At 55.4% G+C, this 20,000-nt stretch overlaps 1 protein-coding gene across 2 annotated transcripts in view; it reads left to right on the top strand.

Moving 5' to 3' along the window:
• The first annotated feature begins 4,512 nt into the window (after positions 1–4,512).
• The window catches only part of IHH (Indian hedgehog signaling molecule), a 154,784-nt gene continuing 139,296 nt past the window's right edge, over positions 4,513–20,000 (top strand). For both annotated transcript variants that reach the window (XM_069227134.1, XM_069227135.1), the window contains exon 1: positions 4,513–10,017. In XM_069227134.1, coding sequence (XP_069083235.1) covers positions 9,715–10,017 — 303 coding nt within the window. In that variant the 5' untranslated portion in view covers positions 4,513–9,714. The remainder of the gene's footprint in view (positions 10,018–20,000) is intronic.

The following is a 20,000-nucleotide window of genomic DNA, read 5'->3' as shown; positions in this document are numbered from 1 at the left end:
ATGTACCAGTGCAGAAGAACATACACAGAGATGGGTAAAAACACCGCATGTGCCACCTCCTGAGGGTGTACGTATGGGTACACCCTCAGGAGGGCATATACGGCCTGGGCCATAGACGGCATGCACTTAGGAAGAAGGCAAACACTGCATGCACCAGTGCAGAAGTACACACACAGAGGTAGCAAACACCGCATGTGCCAGTACATATGTGTACACATGCAGGAGGGAAAACACTGCCTGGGCCATAGATGGCATGCACTCAGGGGGAAGGCAAGCACTGCATGTACCAGTGGAGCAATACACACAGAGATAGGAAACACTGCATGTGCCAGTACATATGTGTACACACGCAGGAGGGCAAATACGGCCTGAGCCATAGAGGGCATGTACTCAGGGAGAAGGCAAGCACTGCATGTACCAGTACAGAAGTACACACATACACAGATGGGAGAACACAGCATGTACCAGTACACCCTCAGGAGGGCAAACACTGGCTGGGCCATAGAGGGCATGCACTCAGGGGGAAGGCAAGCACTGCATGTACCAGTGCAGAATGCACACACACACACATATATGGGAGAACACAGCATGTGCCAGTACATATATGTACACCCTCAGGTGGGCAAACACGCCCTGGGCCATATAGGCCATGTACTGAGGAAGCATGGAAGCACTGCATGTACCAGTACAAAAGTACACACACACACACAGATGGGAGAACACAGCATATGCCAGGACATATGGGTACACCCTCAGGAGGGCACACACGGTTTGGGCCATAGAGGGCATGTGTTCAGGGAAAAGGCAAGCACTGCACGTACCATTGCGGAAGTACACACACACACAAATGGGAGAACACAGCATGTGCCAGTACATATGTGTACATACACAGGACGGCAAACACAGCCTGGGGCTTATGGGGCGTGCACTCAGGGAGAAGGCAAGCACTGCATGTACCAGTGCAGAAGAACATACACAGAGATAGGCAAAAACGCAGCATGTGCCAGTACGTATGTGTACACCTTCAGCAGGGCAAATACGGCCTGGGCCATAGATGGCATGTACTCATGGAGCAGGCAAGCACTGCATGCACCAGTACAGAAGTACACATACACAGATGGGAAAACACAGGATGTGCCAGTACATAGGTGTACACCCTCAGGAGGGCAAACACAGCCTTGGCCATAGAGGGCATGCACTCAGGGAGAAGGCAAGCACTGCATGTACCGGTGCGGAAGTACACACACAGAGGTAGGAAACACTGCATGTGCCAGTACATATGTGTACAGATGCAGGAGGGCAAACACAGCCTTGGCCAAAGAGGGAATGCACTCAGGGAGAAGGCAAGCAGGGCATGTACCAGTACAGAAGTACTCATACACAGATGGGAAAAGACAGGATGTGCCAGAACATATGTGTACATACACCGGACGGCAAACATAGCCTGTACTCAGGGAGAAGGCAAGCACTGCATGTACCAGTGCAGAGGTACACACAGATGGGAGAACACAGCATGTGAAAGTACACAAGTGTACACACACAGGAGGACAAACACAGCATGTGTCAGTGCATATGTGAACACACACGGGAGGACAAGCGCAGAGTATGCCAGTACATGTGTGTACACACACACAGGAGGACAAACACAGCACATACCAGTATATATGTGTACACACACATGAGTGTAAACACAGCATGTGCCAGTACATATGTGTACACACAGGAGGACAATCACAGCGTGTGCCAGTACATATATGCACACACACACGAGGACAAACACAGCATGTGTCAGTGCATATGTGAACACACACGGGAGGACAAGCGCAGAGTATGCCAGCACATGTGTGTACACACACACAGGAGGACAAACACAGCACATACCAGTATATATGTGTAGACACACATGAGTGTAAACACAGCATGTGCCAGTACATATGTGTACACATAGGAGGACAATCACAGCGTGTGCCAGTACATATATGCACACACACACGAGGACAAACATTGCATGTGCCAGTACATATATGCACACACACACGAGGACAAACATTGCATGTGCCAGTTGATACATGTACACACACACACAAGGGCAGGCATCGGCTGCGCCTGGCAGGTAGGCACCGGGAGTGGAGGGAGGGGAACACGGCCGCTGGTACAGGGCTCCCTCCGCCTCCCGAGCCGGAGAGGGGTCCCGGCTCTGCACCCCGACAAGTGCCAAGACAAACGACTCTTTCCTATTTATACAGCGCTGAGACGAGCGGGAGAGGGGACTCTGGGCAGCTCACCAGCCCCTGGGCACACCGCGGGCACCGGCCGTCGGGGCGGAGGGCGTCAGGCCGTGCGGGCATCCAGGGCAGCCCCTGGGGTGGGCGCCGGGCTGTGGCGACCCCCAGAGCACATCACGGGCCCGCCGACACGAGATCAGCGCTGCCAGCCCCCGGCAACGACGGGATCTACTGGCACCAGATCAGCAGCCTCGGAGACTCCTGGAGCATAGGCACCGGAGACACGTCAGGGATCTACTGGCATCAAATCACCAGTCACTGCCGACTCCGGGGGCACAGGCACCGTGGCGCTTCAGGGATCTACTGGCACCCGATCACCAGCCTCTGCCAACTCCAGGGCAGCAGAGACACATCGGGGATCAGGCCTCAGGTCACCAGCCTCTGCCGACTCAGGGCGCGCAGGGACCCACTGGACAAATGCATCAGTGATCTACTGGCACCAGATCACCAGCCTCTGCCGACTCCGGGCGCACAGGGACCGTGGGCGCTTCTGGGATCTACTGGCACCTGATCACCAGCCTCGGAGACTCGTGGAGCATAGGCACCGGAGACACGTCAGGGGTCCACTGGCACCAGATCACCAGCCTCCGGACGCACAGGCACCGGAGAGCCATCAGGAATCTACTGGTATCAGATCACCAGCCTCTGCCGACTCCGGGCGCCCAGGAACCGTGGGCGCTTCCGAGATCTACTGGCACCAGATCACCAGCCTCTAACAACTCAAGGGGCCCCAGAGACACATCGGGGATCTGCTGGCACCAGATCACCAGCCTCCGGAGACTCAGGCAGCTCAGGGACCGCGGGTGCATCAAGGAACAGCAGGCAGGAGATCTCCAATCCCGGAAAGCCACGGGAGATCCTCGTCCCGTAAGGATCGGCGGGCGATCTTCTTATCCGACGGACTGTAGCCGGCAGGGGTCTCGGGGCAGGAGAGGCAGGTGACAAGAGAGCTCGGGGCAGGAGACGCTCGGGGCAGGAGACGCTCGGGGCAGGAGAGGCAGGTGACAAGAGAGCTCGGGGCAGGAGACGCTCGGGGCAGGAGACGCTCGGGGCAGGAGAGGCAGGGGGCAGGAGACGCTCGGGGCAGGAGACGCTCGGGGCAGGAGAGACAGGTGACAAGAGAGCTCGGGGCAGGAGAGGCAGGTGACAAGAGAGCTCGGGGCAGGAGACGCTCGGGGCAGGAGAGCTCGGGGCAGGAGAGGCAGGGGGCAGGAGAGGCAGGGGGCAGGAGACGCTCGGGGCAGGAGAGGCAGGGGGCAGGAGAGGCAGGAGGCAGGAGACGCTCGGGGCAGGAGAGGCAGGGGGCAGGAGAGGCAGGGGGCAGGAGACGCTCGGGGCAGGAGAGGCAGGGGGCAGGAGAGGCAGGAGGCAGGAGACGCTCGGGGCAGGAGAGTCAGGGGGCAGGAGACGCTCGGGGCAGGAGAGGCAGGGGGCAGGAGAGGCAGGAGACGCTCGGGGCAGGAGAGGCAGGGGGCAGGAGAGGCAGGGGGCAGGAGACGCTCGGGGCAGGAGAGGCAGGGGGCAGGAGAGGCAGGAGGCAGGAGACGCTCGGGGCAGGAGAGGCAGGGGGCAGGAGACGCTCGGGGCAGGAGAGGCAGGGGGCAGGAGAGGCAGGAGACGCTCGGGGCAGGAGAGGCAGGGGGCAGGAGACGCTCGGGGCAGGAGAGGCAGGGGGCAGGAGAGGCAGGGGGCAGGAGACGCTCGGGGCAGGAGAGGCAGGGGGCAGGAGAGGCAGGAGGCAGGAGACGCTCGGGGCAGGAGAGGCAGGGGGCAGGAGACGCTCGGGGCAGGAGAGGCAGGGGGCAGGAGACGCTCGGGGCAGGAGAGGCAGGGGGCAGGAGAGGCAGGAGGCAGGAGACGCTCGGGGCAGGAGAGGCAGGGGGCAGGAGAGGCAGGGGGCAGGAGACGCTCGGGGCAGGAGAGGCAGGGGGCAGGAGAGGCAGGGGGCAGGAGAGGCAGGGGGCAGGAGAGGCAGGGGGCAGGAGAGGCAGGGGGCAGGAGACGCTCGGGGCAGGAGAGGCAGGGGGCAGGAGACGCTCGGGGCAGGAGAGGCAGGGGGCAGGAGAGGCAGGAGGCAGGAGACGCTCGGGGCAGGAGAGGCAGGAGGCAGGAGACGCTCGGGGCAGGAGAGGCAGGGGGCAGGAGAGGCAGGGGGCAGGAGACGCTCGGGGCAGGAGAGGCAGGGGGCAGGAGAGGCAGGAGGCAGGAGACGCTCGGGGCAGGAGAGGCAGGGGGCAGGAGACGCTCGGGGCAGGAGAGGCCTGCAGAAGTCCCTGGACGCCCAGGAGAAGGGCTGGGGCAGAAGAGGTCAGCAGGGGGTCTCCTGGGTCACCTGCCCCCGGACCAGGCTGGGCCTGGGTCACCTGTATGGAGCATGTGGTCCTGACCCCCGCTCCTCGCCAGGGCGCCCCAGAACCGCACAGAGGGGGCGGACCGCAGAGTGACCGCCTGCGGGTGGCACTCGAAGCCCAGAGCATGGCCCCCACCCGTGCGGACCCCCGCAAACCGTGATTAGATTAAACCCGAGGTGGCAACCAAGTCCCGCAGCTGATCGCCCGAGGGTCCGCCGAGAGAACCTCCCAAATCCACAGCACGGTACCCCGAGGGTGGCCCCGAGTCCTAAGCGCAGGACACCAGCACCCCCGGCCGGTGTCTCACCCCTCAGCTCACCCTGGCACCGTCAGCCGGGGCTCACCCTGGCACCCTCAGCCGGGGTCTCACCCCTCAGCTCACCTTGGCACCCTCAGCCCGGAGCTCACCCCCCAGTCACCCTGGCACCGTCAGTCGGGGTCTCACCCTCAGCTCACCCTGGCACCCTCAGCCGGGGCTCACCCTCAGCTCACCCTGGCGCCCTCAGCCGGGGTCTCACCCTCAGCTCGCCCTGGCGCCCGTCAGCCGGGGTCTCACCCCTCAGCTCACCTTGGCACCCTCAGCCCGGAGCTCACCCCCCAGTCACCCTGGCACCGTCAGTCGGGGTCTCACCCTCAGCTCACCCTGGCACCCTCAGCCGGGGCTCACCCTGGCACCCTCAGCCGGGGTCTCACCCTCAGCTCACCCTGGCACCCTCAGCCGGGGTCTCACCCTCAGCTCGCCCTGGCGCCCGTCAGCCCGGGTCTCCCTCGCGTCCGATCTGGCTCCCTTGGCACGGGCGTGGCCCACCCTAACTCAGCCTGAGTGCTTTACGGGGCGCCTCTCCTGCGCCTCTCCTGCCTCCGCACGGGCCACCCTGCCTCCCTGAGCCTCACCCCTCTGCCCGGCAGGAGGCGCACTCGCCACCGCAGGACGCACGCCTGGGAGCTGCTCCGAACTGGACTCTGAACCCGACCTCATTCTGCAGCCGCCCCGACACCGGCCTGGACCTGAGACGGTGTTAGAGCCGCGCTCGGCCCCAGGGGGCTTACCTGGGACTGGGCAGAAACAGTCCCAAAAGGACCAATCTGGGTCTGGGCTGAGACGATCCAGAGACAGTCCCAAAAGGACTAGACCGGGCAGAAACAGTCCCAAAAGGGCCACCCTTATCTGGGCAGACAATTACCAAAAGGATCAACGAGGGTCTGGGCAGAGACAGTCCCAAAAGGGCCAACCTGGGACGCCTGATTGGAGCATCCCTGAGACTGGGCAGAGGCTCCCCTCCCTCCCCCATGGGGCATCCCTGAGACTGGGCAGAGGCTCCCCTCCCTCCCCCATGGGGCATCCCTGAGTCTGGGCAGAGGCTCCCCTCCCTCTCCCATGGGGCATCCCTGAGACTGGGCAGAGGCTCCCCTCCCACCCCCATGGGGCATCCCTGAGACTGGGCATAGACCCCCTTCAACCCCTCATGGGGCATCCCTGAGACTGGTCAGAGGCTCCCCTCCCACCCCCATGGGGCATCCCTGAGACTGGGCATAGACCCCCTTCATGGGGCATACCTGAGACTGGTCAGAGGCCGTCCATCCACCGAGCTGGACCGCAGGAAGGCGCCTGCTTGGGTTTGAAAAGACCACACGAAGTTCCCACGGAACCCAAGACATGCCTTGGAGTAAAAACTGATCACCGGTAAGATGTGACCTGGGTAAAACCGGTCACCGAGCACTAATTTGGAGGTAAGACTATTCTATGGTGAAAACTGTTTGCAATAACAGTAAAACGACTATTCTGATGTAAAAATCTATTGAAATAAAGCGTAACCAGGAGACAAAGCTGTCTTGGATTCCGAAAAAAAATATTATTGAATGAAAACGATTTCGTAAAAAAAAAAAAAAATCGAGGATGAAAACTGCCGAAAAAAATAACATTTTGGAATTCAAAAATAAATAAAAACAGTACAACTTTCTGAGAATTAAGGTTGCACAAAAGTGTTGTGAAATAAAAAATGACTTGAAGGAACGTCCAAACGTCAATAAGAAAAGTAGTAGAAAAAACTGCCCTCAATGAAAACCTAAACTGGAGTAAAGTGGATAGCGAAAACTTTCTGGCAGGTCTTGGACTGAAGGAAAAAGTGATATAAAATTGTAAAAGTTAACCAACGAGGAATCCACGTCATCCGGAGCCCAGTGTGTGCTGGAGGAAACGCGTCCTGTAGTAAAGCATGTCCGGGGGAACGTTTGTGCAGGAGTAAAGCAGATCCTGGAATAAAGTTTGTGCAGGAGTTGAGCTTGCGCTGGAGACGTTTGTCCGGGAGTAAGGCTTCATCGCATTGAGCCTTCCTTCGATCGGAGCTGGGACCGTCACTGCGCCCTCCTCCGCAGTATCCTGGACACTGCCTCCAGCAGCCGGAACTGGACATTGGCCCACAGGCCACCCTCCTGCCCACGTGGGATCAGGCTGGTACCAGGCTGCAGTTTTATTCTCAGCCCATCAGATGACCCCCTACAAGAAGCCCACAGGACCCCTCCACCAGCAACCCCAGAGGAGAGGGCAACTGCTTGTGCAGCGGCGACAGGCGTGTGAGGCGAGGGGCAGACTGTTCACCTGAGCGCCGGCTCATCACCAGCTGAAGACCTGCATCACTGATCCAGCCTGGCACGAGGGACTGACAGCACCCCGAGCAATCACCCACCAGCAGGCACTCAGCCTGTCACAAGGAGCTACCATCACCCGCGAGCAATCACCCACCAGCAGCAAACCTAGATCACCAATCCAGCCTGGCACGAGGGACTGACAGCACCCGCGAGCAATCACCCACCAGCAGGCACTCAGCCTGTCACAAGGAGCTACCATCACCCGCGAGCAATCACCCACCAGCAGCAAACCTAGATCACCAATCCAGCCTGGCACGAGGGACCGACAGCACTCGCGAGCAATCACCCACCAGCAGGCACTCAGCCTGTCACAAGGAGCTACCATCACCCGCGAGCAATCACCTACCAGCAGCAAACCTAGATCACCAATCCAGCCTGGCAAGAGGGACTGACAGCACCCGCGAGCAATCACCCACCAGCAGGCACTCAGCCTGTCACAAAGAGCTACCATCACCCGCGAGCAATCACCCACCAGCAGGCACTCAGCCTGTCACAAGGAGCTACGATCGCCCGCTAGCAATCACCAACCAGCAGCTACTCAGTCTGTCACAAGGAGCTGCCATCACCCGCGAGCAATCACACACCAGCAGGCACTCAGTCTGTCACAAGGAGCTACCATCACCCGCGAGCAATCACACACAAGCAGGCACTCAGTCCGTCAGAAGGAGCTACCATCACCCGCGAGCAATCACCCACCAGCAGGCACTCAGTCTGTCACAAGGAGCTACCACCACTCTCGAGGAATCGCCAATCAGCAACAATCCCAGATCTGTAATCCAGCCTGACACGGGAAACTGAGAGCAGCCACGAGCAATCACCGACCGGCAGCAAATCAAGATCACGAATTCAAGTTGACAAGAGGAATTGACAGCAACTGCGAGCAAAAACCCTCCAGAAGCCTGACAGTCCCATCGAGCAATCACCCACGGGCAGCAATCCCAGCTCATTAATCACCCGGCCTGACAAGAGGAAGTGCTACCACTCTCGAGCAATCACTAACCAGAAGCAATCCCAGATCACTAATCCAGGCTGGCACGAGGGACTGCCTACTCTCCTGGGTTCTGACACACAACCAGCAATCCCACAGGAGAGCAGGCACTGTCTTCGTCTGGGATCCATTCTGACACCAGAAACTGCCAGCGCCAGCCAGCATTCACCCACTCTCACAAACACCAGTAGCAACATTCATCACTAATCCAGTCTAACACCAGGAACTGACAGCACGGCGGGGAGTCAGCCGAAAACACCATGAGCGAGCCAGTAACTACTTTCATCATTAATTCAGGCTAACACCGGAGACTGACAGTACTGCGAGCAGTCACCGACCAGCAGCAACCCCAGAGCATACAAGAAACTGCCTTCGTCACTAGTCACCCTCACACCTGGGACTGACAGCCCTGCGAGGAGTCACCGACCAGCAGCAACCCCAGAGCAGAGGAGGAACTGCCTTCGTCACTAGGTCACCCTCACACCTGGGACTGACAGCCCTGCGAGGAGTTACCGACCAGCAGATAGCCCCAGAGGAGACCGGGAACTTCCTTCATCACTAATTCTGCCTAACACAGGGAACTGACAGCCCTGCGAGGAGTCACCGACCAGCAGATAGCCCCAAAGGAGACCGGGAACTAACTTCACCTCTAATTCAGCCTAACACCGGGGATTGACAGCCCTGCGAAGAGTCACCTTCCAGCAGATAGCCTCAGGGGAGACCGGGAACTTCCTTCATCACTAATTCTGCCTAACACAGGGAACTGACAGCCCCGCGAGGAGACACCGACCAGAAGATAGCCTCAGGGGATACCTGGAACTATGTTGGCCTGTAAACCAACCTGTCATGAGTAGGAGCCGCCGGCATTTGGGAGGATTATCATCAGTGCCAAGGAATCCCGTGCACACGAGAGATCACCCGGAGGTACCACCTCACCCAGTGATCCACTCTGCGCGGAGAGCCATCACACAAGGGATCATCCGATGGTGGCAGCTCCCCCAGTGATCGTCCCCTCACAGGGCCAACAAACGAGGGATCACCCGGAGGTAACACTTCACCCAGTGATCCACCCTGCACGGAGAGCCATCACACGAGGGATCACCCGGAGGTAACACTTCACCCAGAGCCATCACACGAGGGATCACCCGGAGGTAACACTTCACGCCTCGAATCTTGCCTTCCCAGGGGCCATCACGCCCGACGGGTCACCTGAAGGAGTGGATCACCCAGTAATCCTGCCTGTTGGCCATCAGATCAGAGCAGTCACCTGAATGAGACACACCACCAGAGCGGATAGCCCACCTGCCAGGAGGAAGCGGTGACACCCATCCCGTCCTAGGAGATCTACCACCCCGAGGGGCAGCAGACGCCCCTTTATCACAGGAGACCCACCAGCGAGCCTCTAGCGCCTCACGAGCGTCCCCCCAGGACCCGCCTCCCCATGAAGCTGCTGGCCCTCCATCTGCTGGCCGTGGGCTGCGCTCTGTTGCTGGGGGGCCCCGGGGCGCTGGGCTGCGGGCCCGGCAGGGTGATCGGCCGCCGGCCGAGGCCCCCCAGGCTCATCCCGCTCTCCTACAAGCAGTTCATCCCTCACGTGCCTGAGAAGACCCTGGGGGCCAGTGGGCGCTATGAGGGCAAGATAGCGCGCAACTCGGAGCGCTTCAAGGAGCTGACGCCCAACTACAACCCGGACATCATCTTCAAGGATGAGGAGAACACGGGGGCCGACCGGATCATGACCCAGGTGAGAGATCTGCTGGGATCCGTGGGAGGTCACAGCAGGGGGGGTCATGCCTGGGTGGGATTTATGGGGTACAGGAGATGATAATGACTCGAGGACCTACCTGGGGGAAGTGCGGTCTAGGGGAGTAGATCAAGACACGGGGAGAGATCTACTGGGGTCCGAGGGACCATAACATAGGTGAGAGACATAGGTGAGAGATCTACTCGGGATCTGTGGGGGTCCCAAAATGGCCATGACTCGGTGGGGGTTATAGGGTTACAGGAGTGGATAATGACTCGAGGATCTGAGGATCTGTGGTCTAGGAGACTAGAGCAAGAGTTGGGGACAGATCTAGTGGTGATCTTTGGGATCATGACACAAACTAGGGATATACTGGGGATATGTTGGGACACAACAGTGGGTCATGACTTGGTGAGGGGTTTATGGGTTACAGGATTGTATAATGACTAGAGGACCGATCTGGGGATTGTGGTCTGGGGAGTAGATCACGACTCGTGGACAGATCTACTGGGGATCTGTGGGGTCCCCTGAGTGGATCATCACCCAGGCCTATGGGGTTAGAAGAGTGGATAATGACTCGAAGGAGAGTTGCACTGGGAATTCCTGGGTACACGAAGCAGAATCACGTCCCAGGTGAGAGACCTGCTGGATATCTGTGGGGTCACAAAAGTGGGTCACAACTCGGTGGCAGTTATGTGGTTACAGAAGTGGATCATGGCTCGTGAGGGAGATTTACTGAGTATCTGTGCTAGTACAAGGCAGAAATAATGAGCATGGAGAGGGATATGTGGGGATTCCTGTGAATACACTCGTGAACCATAAACCAGGCGAGGAGATCTACTGGGGATCTCTGGGATCACTGGAGTGGATTGTGACACAAGTGTCAGATCTGTCGGGTCTCTCAGGGAGCATAGAGCGGATTATGATCCAGACACGGGTTCTATAGATAGAAAACAGCCGATGACTGCGACTCTGGTAGGAGATCTTTGGAGCCACAGAAGTAGATAATTAATTGTGAAAGAGATCTCTTGATGATATATTGGACAACATGAGTGGATCACAACTCGAGGAAGGTACCTGCCATGATCCCTGAAATCAGTGGGCCCTAACCCAGGGAAGGAATTTACTGGGGGTCTGTGGGAACATTAGAGATTACTGTGAGTACTCATGTGAAGGACCTTCTGATGATGTATGAGAAAGCAGGAGGGGATCTTGATCCAGGGGAGGACCAACTGAGGATAAGTACAACATAAATCTGCTGCGGCTTTAGGAGACCACAGGAATTGTTTAGGGCACAGATGTGGGATCTGCTATAGGGTCTGTGGGAACACAGGAGTGGGCTCTTGTCGAGATGAGAGATCTACTAGGGTTCTGTGGGAACACAAGTGATTGTAACCTAGAAGAAGGGTCGTCTGTTAGACCGACTGAAGTCTAGTAGATGATTTATGGGATCACAGGGTAAATTAATGACCAGTGGGGATCTTTGAGAAAATTAGGATCTGATCATGAACCACATATTAGGGATCTGCCTTTGATCTATGACAACACATGAATGGATCAAGATATAGCTCAATGTGGATCCAGGGAATCATGGGAGTAAGTCATGGTTACCGCTGGGATCCAGGACAACACTGAAATAAATGATCACAAGGGCAGAGGTCCAAAGAGAGGCTACTATGGGATCATTGGGTATGCGAGGCCAGATCTTGACCCAAGTAAGAGATCTACTGGAGATCTATTAGTAAATCTATAGGATCACAGGACATGTTCATGCATTTGGTTAGGGGAATACTGGGAATTTAGGACAATGCAGGAGCGCGTACTCACCCAAGTGTCAGACCTACAGGGGATGTATCGGAAGAAGAGACTCATGTATGACCACGGTGAGAGATCTACTGCGACTCTACTGGGAGAGCTACGGGATTACAGTGTAGAGTGATGACCAATGAAGATATAGGGGACAACAGGAGCGAACCATGGCCCAGATGGAAGATCAGCGGGGTGTACAAGAGCACACGGGCCGCTCAAGATACAGTTGGGAAGTCTACTGAGGATCTATTGGATCACATAAGTGGGTTATGACTACTGGGTATCGGTGGGATCACAGGACCTCAGGGGAGAGGTCTAATGGGAAGCTCTAATGAAATCTTTCGGGACGCGTGACCTACTCATGACCAAAGCGAGGAATTTACTGGGAAATCTATAGGATCGCAGGGTGCGATCCTGACTCGGTGAGGTGAGACTGGACGGTATACTTGAGACAAGTACCTGGGATGTGAAATGGGCTACACCGCAGTACATATGTGAGATTAGCATGTACTGTGCCGTGGGGTATACCGGAGTACATATGTGAGATTAGCTTGTAGTGTGCAGTGAGGTATATCGGTGTACATATCTGACATTAACATGCTGTGTGCAGTGGGGCATACTGGTGTACATATGTGACATTAGCATGTACTGTGCCGTGGGGTATACCGGTGTACAAATGTGACATTAGCATGTACTGTGCAGTGGGGCATACTGGTGTACATATGTGACATTAGCATGTACTGTGCCGTGGGGTATACCGGTGTACGTATGTGACATTAGCATGTACTGTGCAGTGGGGCATACTGGTGTACATATGTGACATTAGCATGAACTGTGCAGTGGGGTATACTGGTGTACATATGTGACATTAGCATGAACTGTGCAGTGGGGTATACCAGTGTACGTATGTGACATTAGCATGTACTGTGCAGTGGGGCATACTGGTGTACATGTGTGACATTAATATGCAGTGTGCAGTGGGGCATACTGGTGTACATATGTGACATTAGCATGTACTGTGCAGTGGGGTATACCGGTGTACGTACGTGACATTAGCATGTACTGTGCAGTGGGGCATACCGGTGTCCATTTCTGACATTAACATGCAGTGTGCAGTGGGGTATACTGGTGTACATATGTGACATTAACATGCAGTGGGGAATAGTGCTGTACATATGTGACATTAACGTATAGTGCGCCGGGGGAATACTGGTGTAAATATGTGACATTAACATGCAGTGTGCAGTGGCGTATACCAGAGACACACCTTTGAGGCTCATCAGGTATGTGCAATGAGGTATACCAGTGGCACACCTGTGAGGTTCAGCAGGTATGTGCAGTGAGGTATACCAGTGACATCCCTGTGAGACTCACCAGATATGTGCAATGAGGTATACCAGTGACACACCTGTAAGGTTCACCAGGTATGTGCAGTGAGGTATACGAGAGACACACCTGTGCGAGTCATCGGGTATGTGCAGTGAAGTATACCGAAGACACACCTGTGAGGCTTACTGGGTATATGCAGTGAGTGAGGTATAGCAGTGACACACTTGTGAGAGTCATCGGGCATGTGCAGTGAGGTATAGCAGTGACACACCTGTGAGAGTTATCGGGTATGTGCAGTGAGGTATAGCAGTGACACACCTGTGAGAGTCATCGGGCATGTGCAGTGAGGTATACCAGTGACACACTTGTGAGAGTCATCGGGTATGTGCAGTGAGGTATAGCAGTGACACACCTGTGAGAGTCATCGGGCATGTGCAGTGAGGTATACCAGTGACACACCTGTGAGAGTCATCGGGTATGTGTAGTGAGGTATACCAGTGACACACCTGTGAGAGTCACTGGGTATGTACAGTGAGGTATACCAGTGACACACCTGTGAGAGTCATCGGGTATGTGCAGTGAGGTATACCAGTGACACACCTGTGAGAGTCATCGGGCATGTGCAGTGAGGTATACCAGTGACACACCTGTGAGAGTCATCGGGCATGTGTAGTGAGGTATAGCAGTGACACACCTGTGAGAGTCACTGGGTATGTACAGTGAGGTATACCAGTGACACACCTGTGAGAGTCATCGGGTATGTGCAGTGAGGTAAAGCAGTGACACACCTGTGAGAGTCATCAGGTATGTGCAGTGAGGTATACCAGTGACACACCTGTGAGAGTCATCAGGCATGTGCAGTGTGGTATACCGGAGACACACCTGTGAGAGTCACTGGGTATGTACAGTGAGGTATACCAGTGACACACCTGTGAGAGTCATCGGGCATGTGCTGTGAGGTATATTAGAGACATATCCGTGAGGTTTACCAGGTATTACAGTGAGGTATATCGGAGACATATCTGTGAGGTTCACCAGGCATGTGCAGTGGAGTATGCTGCAGACACATCTGTTGCAATCACTGTGCATGTGCAGTAAGGTATAGGGTATACTGCAGGCACACCTGTGATGCTCTCTGTGCATGTGAAGTAAGTAATAGGGTATACTGCAGGCACACTTGTAATGCTCATGAGCAGTGGGGTATACTGCAGATACACCTGTGATGCTCCTGTGCACTGGGGTATGCAACAGACACACCTGTGAGGCTCATCTGCGGTGGGGTATACTGCTGATACTCCTGTGATGTTCATGAGCAGTGAGGTATACTGCAGACACACCTGTGATGCTCACATGCAGTGGGGTATACTGCAGACACACCTGTGATGCTCGTGAGCAGTAGGGTATACTGCACACACATCTATGGCAATCACTGTGCGTGTGCAGTAGGGTATAGGGTGCTGCAGACACACTTGTGGTGCTCATGAGCAGTGGGGTATACTGCAGATACACCTATGATGCTCACGAGCAGTGGGGTATGCTGCAGACACAACTGTGTGAATAATTGGGCATGTGCAATGGGGCATATCTGAGAAACACCTGTAAGGTTCACCAGGCATGTGCAGTGACGTACACTGCAGATACACCTGTGTGAATCACTGTGCATGTGCAGTAAGTTATAGGGTATACGGCAGGCACAACTCTGATGCTCATGAGCAGTGTGGTATACTGCAGATACACCTGTGATGCTCTCTGTGCATGTGCAGTAGGTTATAGGGTATACTTCGGACACACCTGTGATGCTTGTGCAGTGGGATATACTGCAGAGTCACCTGTGATGCTCATGAGCAGCGGAGTATACTGCAGATACACATGTGTGAATCACTGGCACGGGAAGTAGAGTATAGGCTATGCTGCAGACACACTTGTGATGCCCATGTGCAGTGGGGTATACTGCAGATACACCTGTGTGAATCACTGGACATGTGCCCTAGAGTATAGGCTCGATTGCAGACACACCTGTGATGCTCATGCGCAGTGAGGTATACTGCAGACACACATGTGCTGCTCATGTGCAGTAGGTGATAGTGTATACAGCAGACACACCTTTGATGCTCATGTGCAGTGGGTGATAGTGTATACAGCAGACACACTTGTGATGTTCATGTGCAGTGGGTGTATAGTGTATACTGCAGACACACCTGTGATGCTATTCTGCAGTGAGTGTATAGTGTATACTGCAGACACACCTGTGATGCTCATGCGCAGTGGGTGATAGTGTATACTGCAGACACACCTGTGATGCTCATGCGCAGTGGGTGATAGTGTATACAGCAGACACACCTGTGATGCTCATGCACAGTGGGTGATAGTATATACTGCAGACACACCTGTGATGCTCATGTGCAGTGGGTGATAGTGTAGACTGCAGACGCACCTGTGATGCTCATGTGCAGTGGGCGATAGTGTAGACTGCAGACAAGCCTGTGATGCTCATGCGCAGTGGGTGATAGTGTATGCTGCAGACACACCTGTGATACTCATGTGCAGTGGGTGATAGTGTATACTGCAGACAAACCTGTGATGCTCATGTGCAGTGGGTGATAGTGCAGACTGCAGGCACATCTGTGATGCTCATGTGCAGTGGGTGATAGTGTATGCAGCAGACACACCTGTGATGCTCATGCGCAGTGGGTGATAGTGTATGCAGCAGACACACCTGTGATGCTCATGCGCAGTGGGGGATAGTGTATACAGCAGACACACCTGTGATGCTCATGCGCAGTGGGTGATAGTGTATACTGGAGACACACCTGTGATGCTCATGCGCAGTGGGTGATAGTGTATACTGCAGACACACCTGTGATGCTATTCTGCAGTGGGTGATAGTGTATACTGCAGGCACACCTGTGATGTTATTGTGCAGTGGGTGTATAGTGTATACAGCAGACACACCTGTGATGCTCATGCGCAGTGGGTGATAGTGTATACTGCAGACACACCTGTGATGCTCATGCACAGTGGGTGATAGTGTATACCGCAGACACACCTGTGATGCTCATGCGCAGTGGGTGATAGTATATACCGCAGACACACCTGTGATGCTCATGCGCAGTGGGTGATAGTGTATACAGCAGACACACCTGTGATGCTCATGCGCAGTGGGTGATAGTGTATACTGCAGACACACCTGTGATGCTCATGCGCAGTGGGTGATAGTGTATACAGCAGACACACCTGTGATGCTATTCTGCAGTGGGTGATAGTGTATACTGCAGACACACCTGTGATGCTCATGCGCAGTGGGTGATAGTATATACTGCAGACACACCTGTGATGCTCATGTGCAGTGGGTGATAGTGTAGACTGCAGGCACATCTGTGATGCTCATGTGCAGTGGGTGATAGTGTATGCAGCAGACACACCTGTGATGCTCATGCGCAGTGGGTGATAGTGTATACAGCAGAAACACCTGTGATGCTCATGCGCAGTGGGTGATAGTGTATACTGCAGACACACCTGTGATGCTCATGCGCAGTGGGTGATGGTGTATACTGCAGACACACCTGTGATGCTATTCTGCAGTGGGTGATAGTGTATACTGCAGACACACCTGTGATGGTATTCTGCAGTGGGTGATAGTGTATACTGCAGACACACCTGTGATGCTCATGCGCAGTGAGGTATACTGCAGACACACCTGTGATGCTCATGCGCAGTGGGTGATAGTGTATACTGCAGACACACGTGTGATGCTCATGCGCAGTGGGTGATAGTGTATACAGCAGACACATCTGTGATGCTCATGTGCAGTGGGTGATAGTGTATGCAGCAGACACACCTGTGATGCTCATGCGCAGTGGGTGATAGTGTATACAGCAGACACACCTGTGATGCTCATGCGCAGTGGGTGATAGTGTATACTGCAGACACACCTGTGATGCTCATGTGCAGTGGGTGATACTGTATACTGCAGACACACCTGTGATGCTCATGTGCAGTGGGTGTATAGTGTATACTGCAGACACACCTGTGATGCTATTCTGCAGTGGGTGTATAGTGTATACAGCAGACACACCTGTGATGCTCATGCGCAGTGGGTGATAGTGTATATTGCAGACACACCTGTGATGCTATTCTGCAGTGGGTGATAGTGTATACTGCAGACACCCCTGTGATGCTCATGTGCAGTGGGTGATAGTATATACTGCAGACACCCCTGTGATGCTCATGCGCAGTGGGTGATAGTATATACTGCAGACACACCAGTGATGCTCATGCGCAGTGGGTGATAGTGTATACTGTAGACACACCTGTGATCCTCATGCGCAGTGGGTGATAGTGTATACAGCAGACACACCTGTGATGCTATTCTGCAGTGGGTGATAGTGTATACAGCAGACACACCTGTGTTGTTCATGCGCAGTGGGTGATAGTGTATACTGCAGACACACCTGTGATGCTCATGCGCAGTGGGTGATAGTGTATACTGCAGACACACCTGTGATGCTCATGCGCAGTGGGTGATAGTGTATACTGCAGACACACCTGTGATGCTCATGCGCAGTTGGTGATAGTGTATACTGCAGACACACCTGTGATGCTATTCTGCAGTGGGTGATAGTGTATACTGCAGACACACCTGTGATGCTCATGCACAGTGGGTGATAGTGTATACAGCAGACACACCTGTGATGCTCATGCGCAGTGGGTGATAGTATATACTGCAGACACACCTGTGATGCTCATGCGCAGTGGGTGATAGTGTATACTGCAGACACACCTGTGATGCTCATGCGCAGTGGGTGATAGTGTATACTGCAGACACACCTGTGATGCTCATGCACAGTGGGTGATAGTGTATACAGCAGACACACCTGTGATGCTATTCTGCAGTGGGTGATAGTGTATACAGCAGACACACCTGTGTTGCTCATGCGCAGTGGGTGATAGTGTATACTGCAGACACACCTGTGATGCTCATGCGCAGTGAGTGATAGTGTATACTGCAGACACACCTGTGATGCTCATGCGCAGTGGGTGATAGTGTATACAGCAGACACACCTGTGATGCTATTCTGCAGTGGGTGATAGTGTATACAGCAGATACACCTGTGTTGCTCATGCGCAGTGGGTGATAGTGTATACAACAGACACACCTGCGGTGCTCGCTGTGCACGTGAAGTAGATGTACATTGAATGCACCTATAAGATTTGCCGGGCAGTGCAGTGACTGGGTGAGATAATCTGGTACCCTGGGGGCACCTCTGCTGGTATAGACTGCTCGGCCGGGAGGATGCTTTGGGCAGCGCCCGCCCTTGAACAGGTCGAGGTCGGTCAAGGGTGGGGGGCACTGCGTCGGGGAGACTCTGTTAAACTGTGGGAGAGGGGACTGCCGGTGGTTCCCCTCCGTCGGACTAGAGAAGCAGTGTTTGGGGCCGCGGGGATTGTGTGTATGGGGGGGACTGAGATCAAAAAAATGAGTTATTGGGCCTTGGACTGGGAGGCAGCCGGGGCAGAGGTGGCCTGTGGCAGTACAGGCCGGGGCTGTGGCTGTAGTGAAAGGGGACTAATGAGGCGGGGGATGGCTCAGTGAGGTGAATTATTGCCGCTGACAGACAGGGAGGTGTGCAGGTCGTGAACTCGAGTCAGCCCTCGCTGCTTCCGGGTTAGCAAGCAAAGAGGCCACTATTAAAGCGAGAAACACTAGCGCCACGAAACCGCGGTTATGCGGCATGATGCGCTGTGTGAACTTTGGGTATTGACGTGGGAGCCTGGCAGTAGTGAAACGGGGCCTGGCTGTAGTGAGAGTGGTGTCTCCCAGGGTATAGTGAGGTGGGGGGTGTTTGCAGTGAGGGTGGAGTCTCCCAGGGCATGGTGAGGTTGGAACCTGGCAGCAGTGAGGGTGGTGTCTCCCAGGGTATATTGAGGTGGTGGGTGGATGCAGTGAGGGTGGTGTCTCCCATGGTATAGTGAGGTGGGACTGGCAGCAGTGAAGGTGGTGTCTCCCAGGGTATAGTGAGCTGGGAGCCTGGCTCCAGTGAGGGTGGTGTCTCCCAGGGTATAGTGAGGTGGGGGGTGGTTGCAGTGAGGGTGGTGTCTCCCAGGGTATGGTGAGGTGGGAGCCTGGCAGTAGTGAGGGTGGTGTCTCCCAGGGTATGGCGAGGTGGGAGCCTGGCAGCAGTGAGGGTGGTGTCTCCCAGGGTATGGTGAGGTGGGAGCCTGGCTGCAGTGAGGGTGGTGTCTCCCATGGCGTGGTGAGGTCGGAGCCTGGTTGCAGTGAGGGTGGTGTCTCCCATGGTATAGTGAGGTGGGGGGTGGTTGCAGTGAGGGTGGTGTCTCCCAGGGTATGGCGAGGTGGGAGCCTGGCAGCAGTGAGGGTGGTGTCTCCCAGGGTATGGTGAGGTGGGAGCCTGGCAGCAGTGAGGGTGGTGTCTCCCAGGGTATAGTGAGGTCGGAGCCTGGCAGCAGTGAGGGTGGTGTCTCCCAGGGTATAGTGAGGTGGGAGCCTGGCTCTATTGAGAGTGGTGTCTCCCAGGGTATAGTGAGGTGGGAGCTTGGCTCTAGTGAGAGTGGTGTCTCCCAGGGTATAGTGAGGTCGGAGCCTGGTTGCAGTGAGGGTGGTGCCTCCCAGGGTATAGTGAGGTCGGAGCCTGGCAGCAGTGAGGGTGGTGTCTCCCAGGGTATAGTGAGGTGGGGGGTGGTTGCAGTGAGAGTGGTGTCTCCCAGGGTATAGTGAGGTGGGAGGTGGTTGCAGTGAGATTGGTGTCTCCCAGGGTATAGTGAGGTGGGGGGTGGTTGCAGTGAGAGTGGTGTCTCCCAGGGTATAGTGAGGTGGGGGGTGGTTG

This window comes from Pleurodeles waltl, chromosome 3_2, assembly GCF_031143425.1.
Source record: "Pleurodeles waltl isolate 20211129_DDA chromosome 3_2, aPleWal1.hap1.20221129, whole genome shotgun sequence".
Classification (NCBI taxonomy): Eukaryota; Metazoa; Chordata; class Amphibia; order Caudata; family Salamandridae; genus Pleurodeles; species Pleurodeles waltl.
This window is presented reverse-complemented; position numbering and strand designations above follow the sequence as displayed.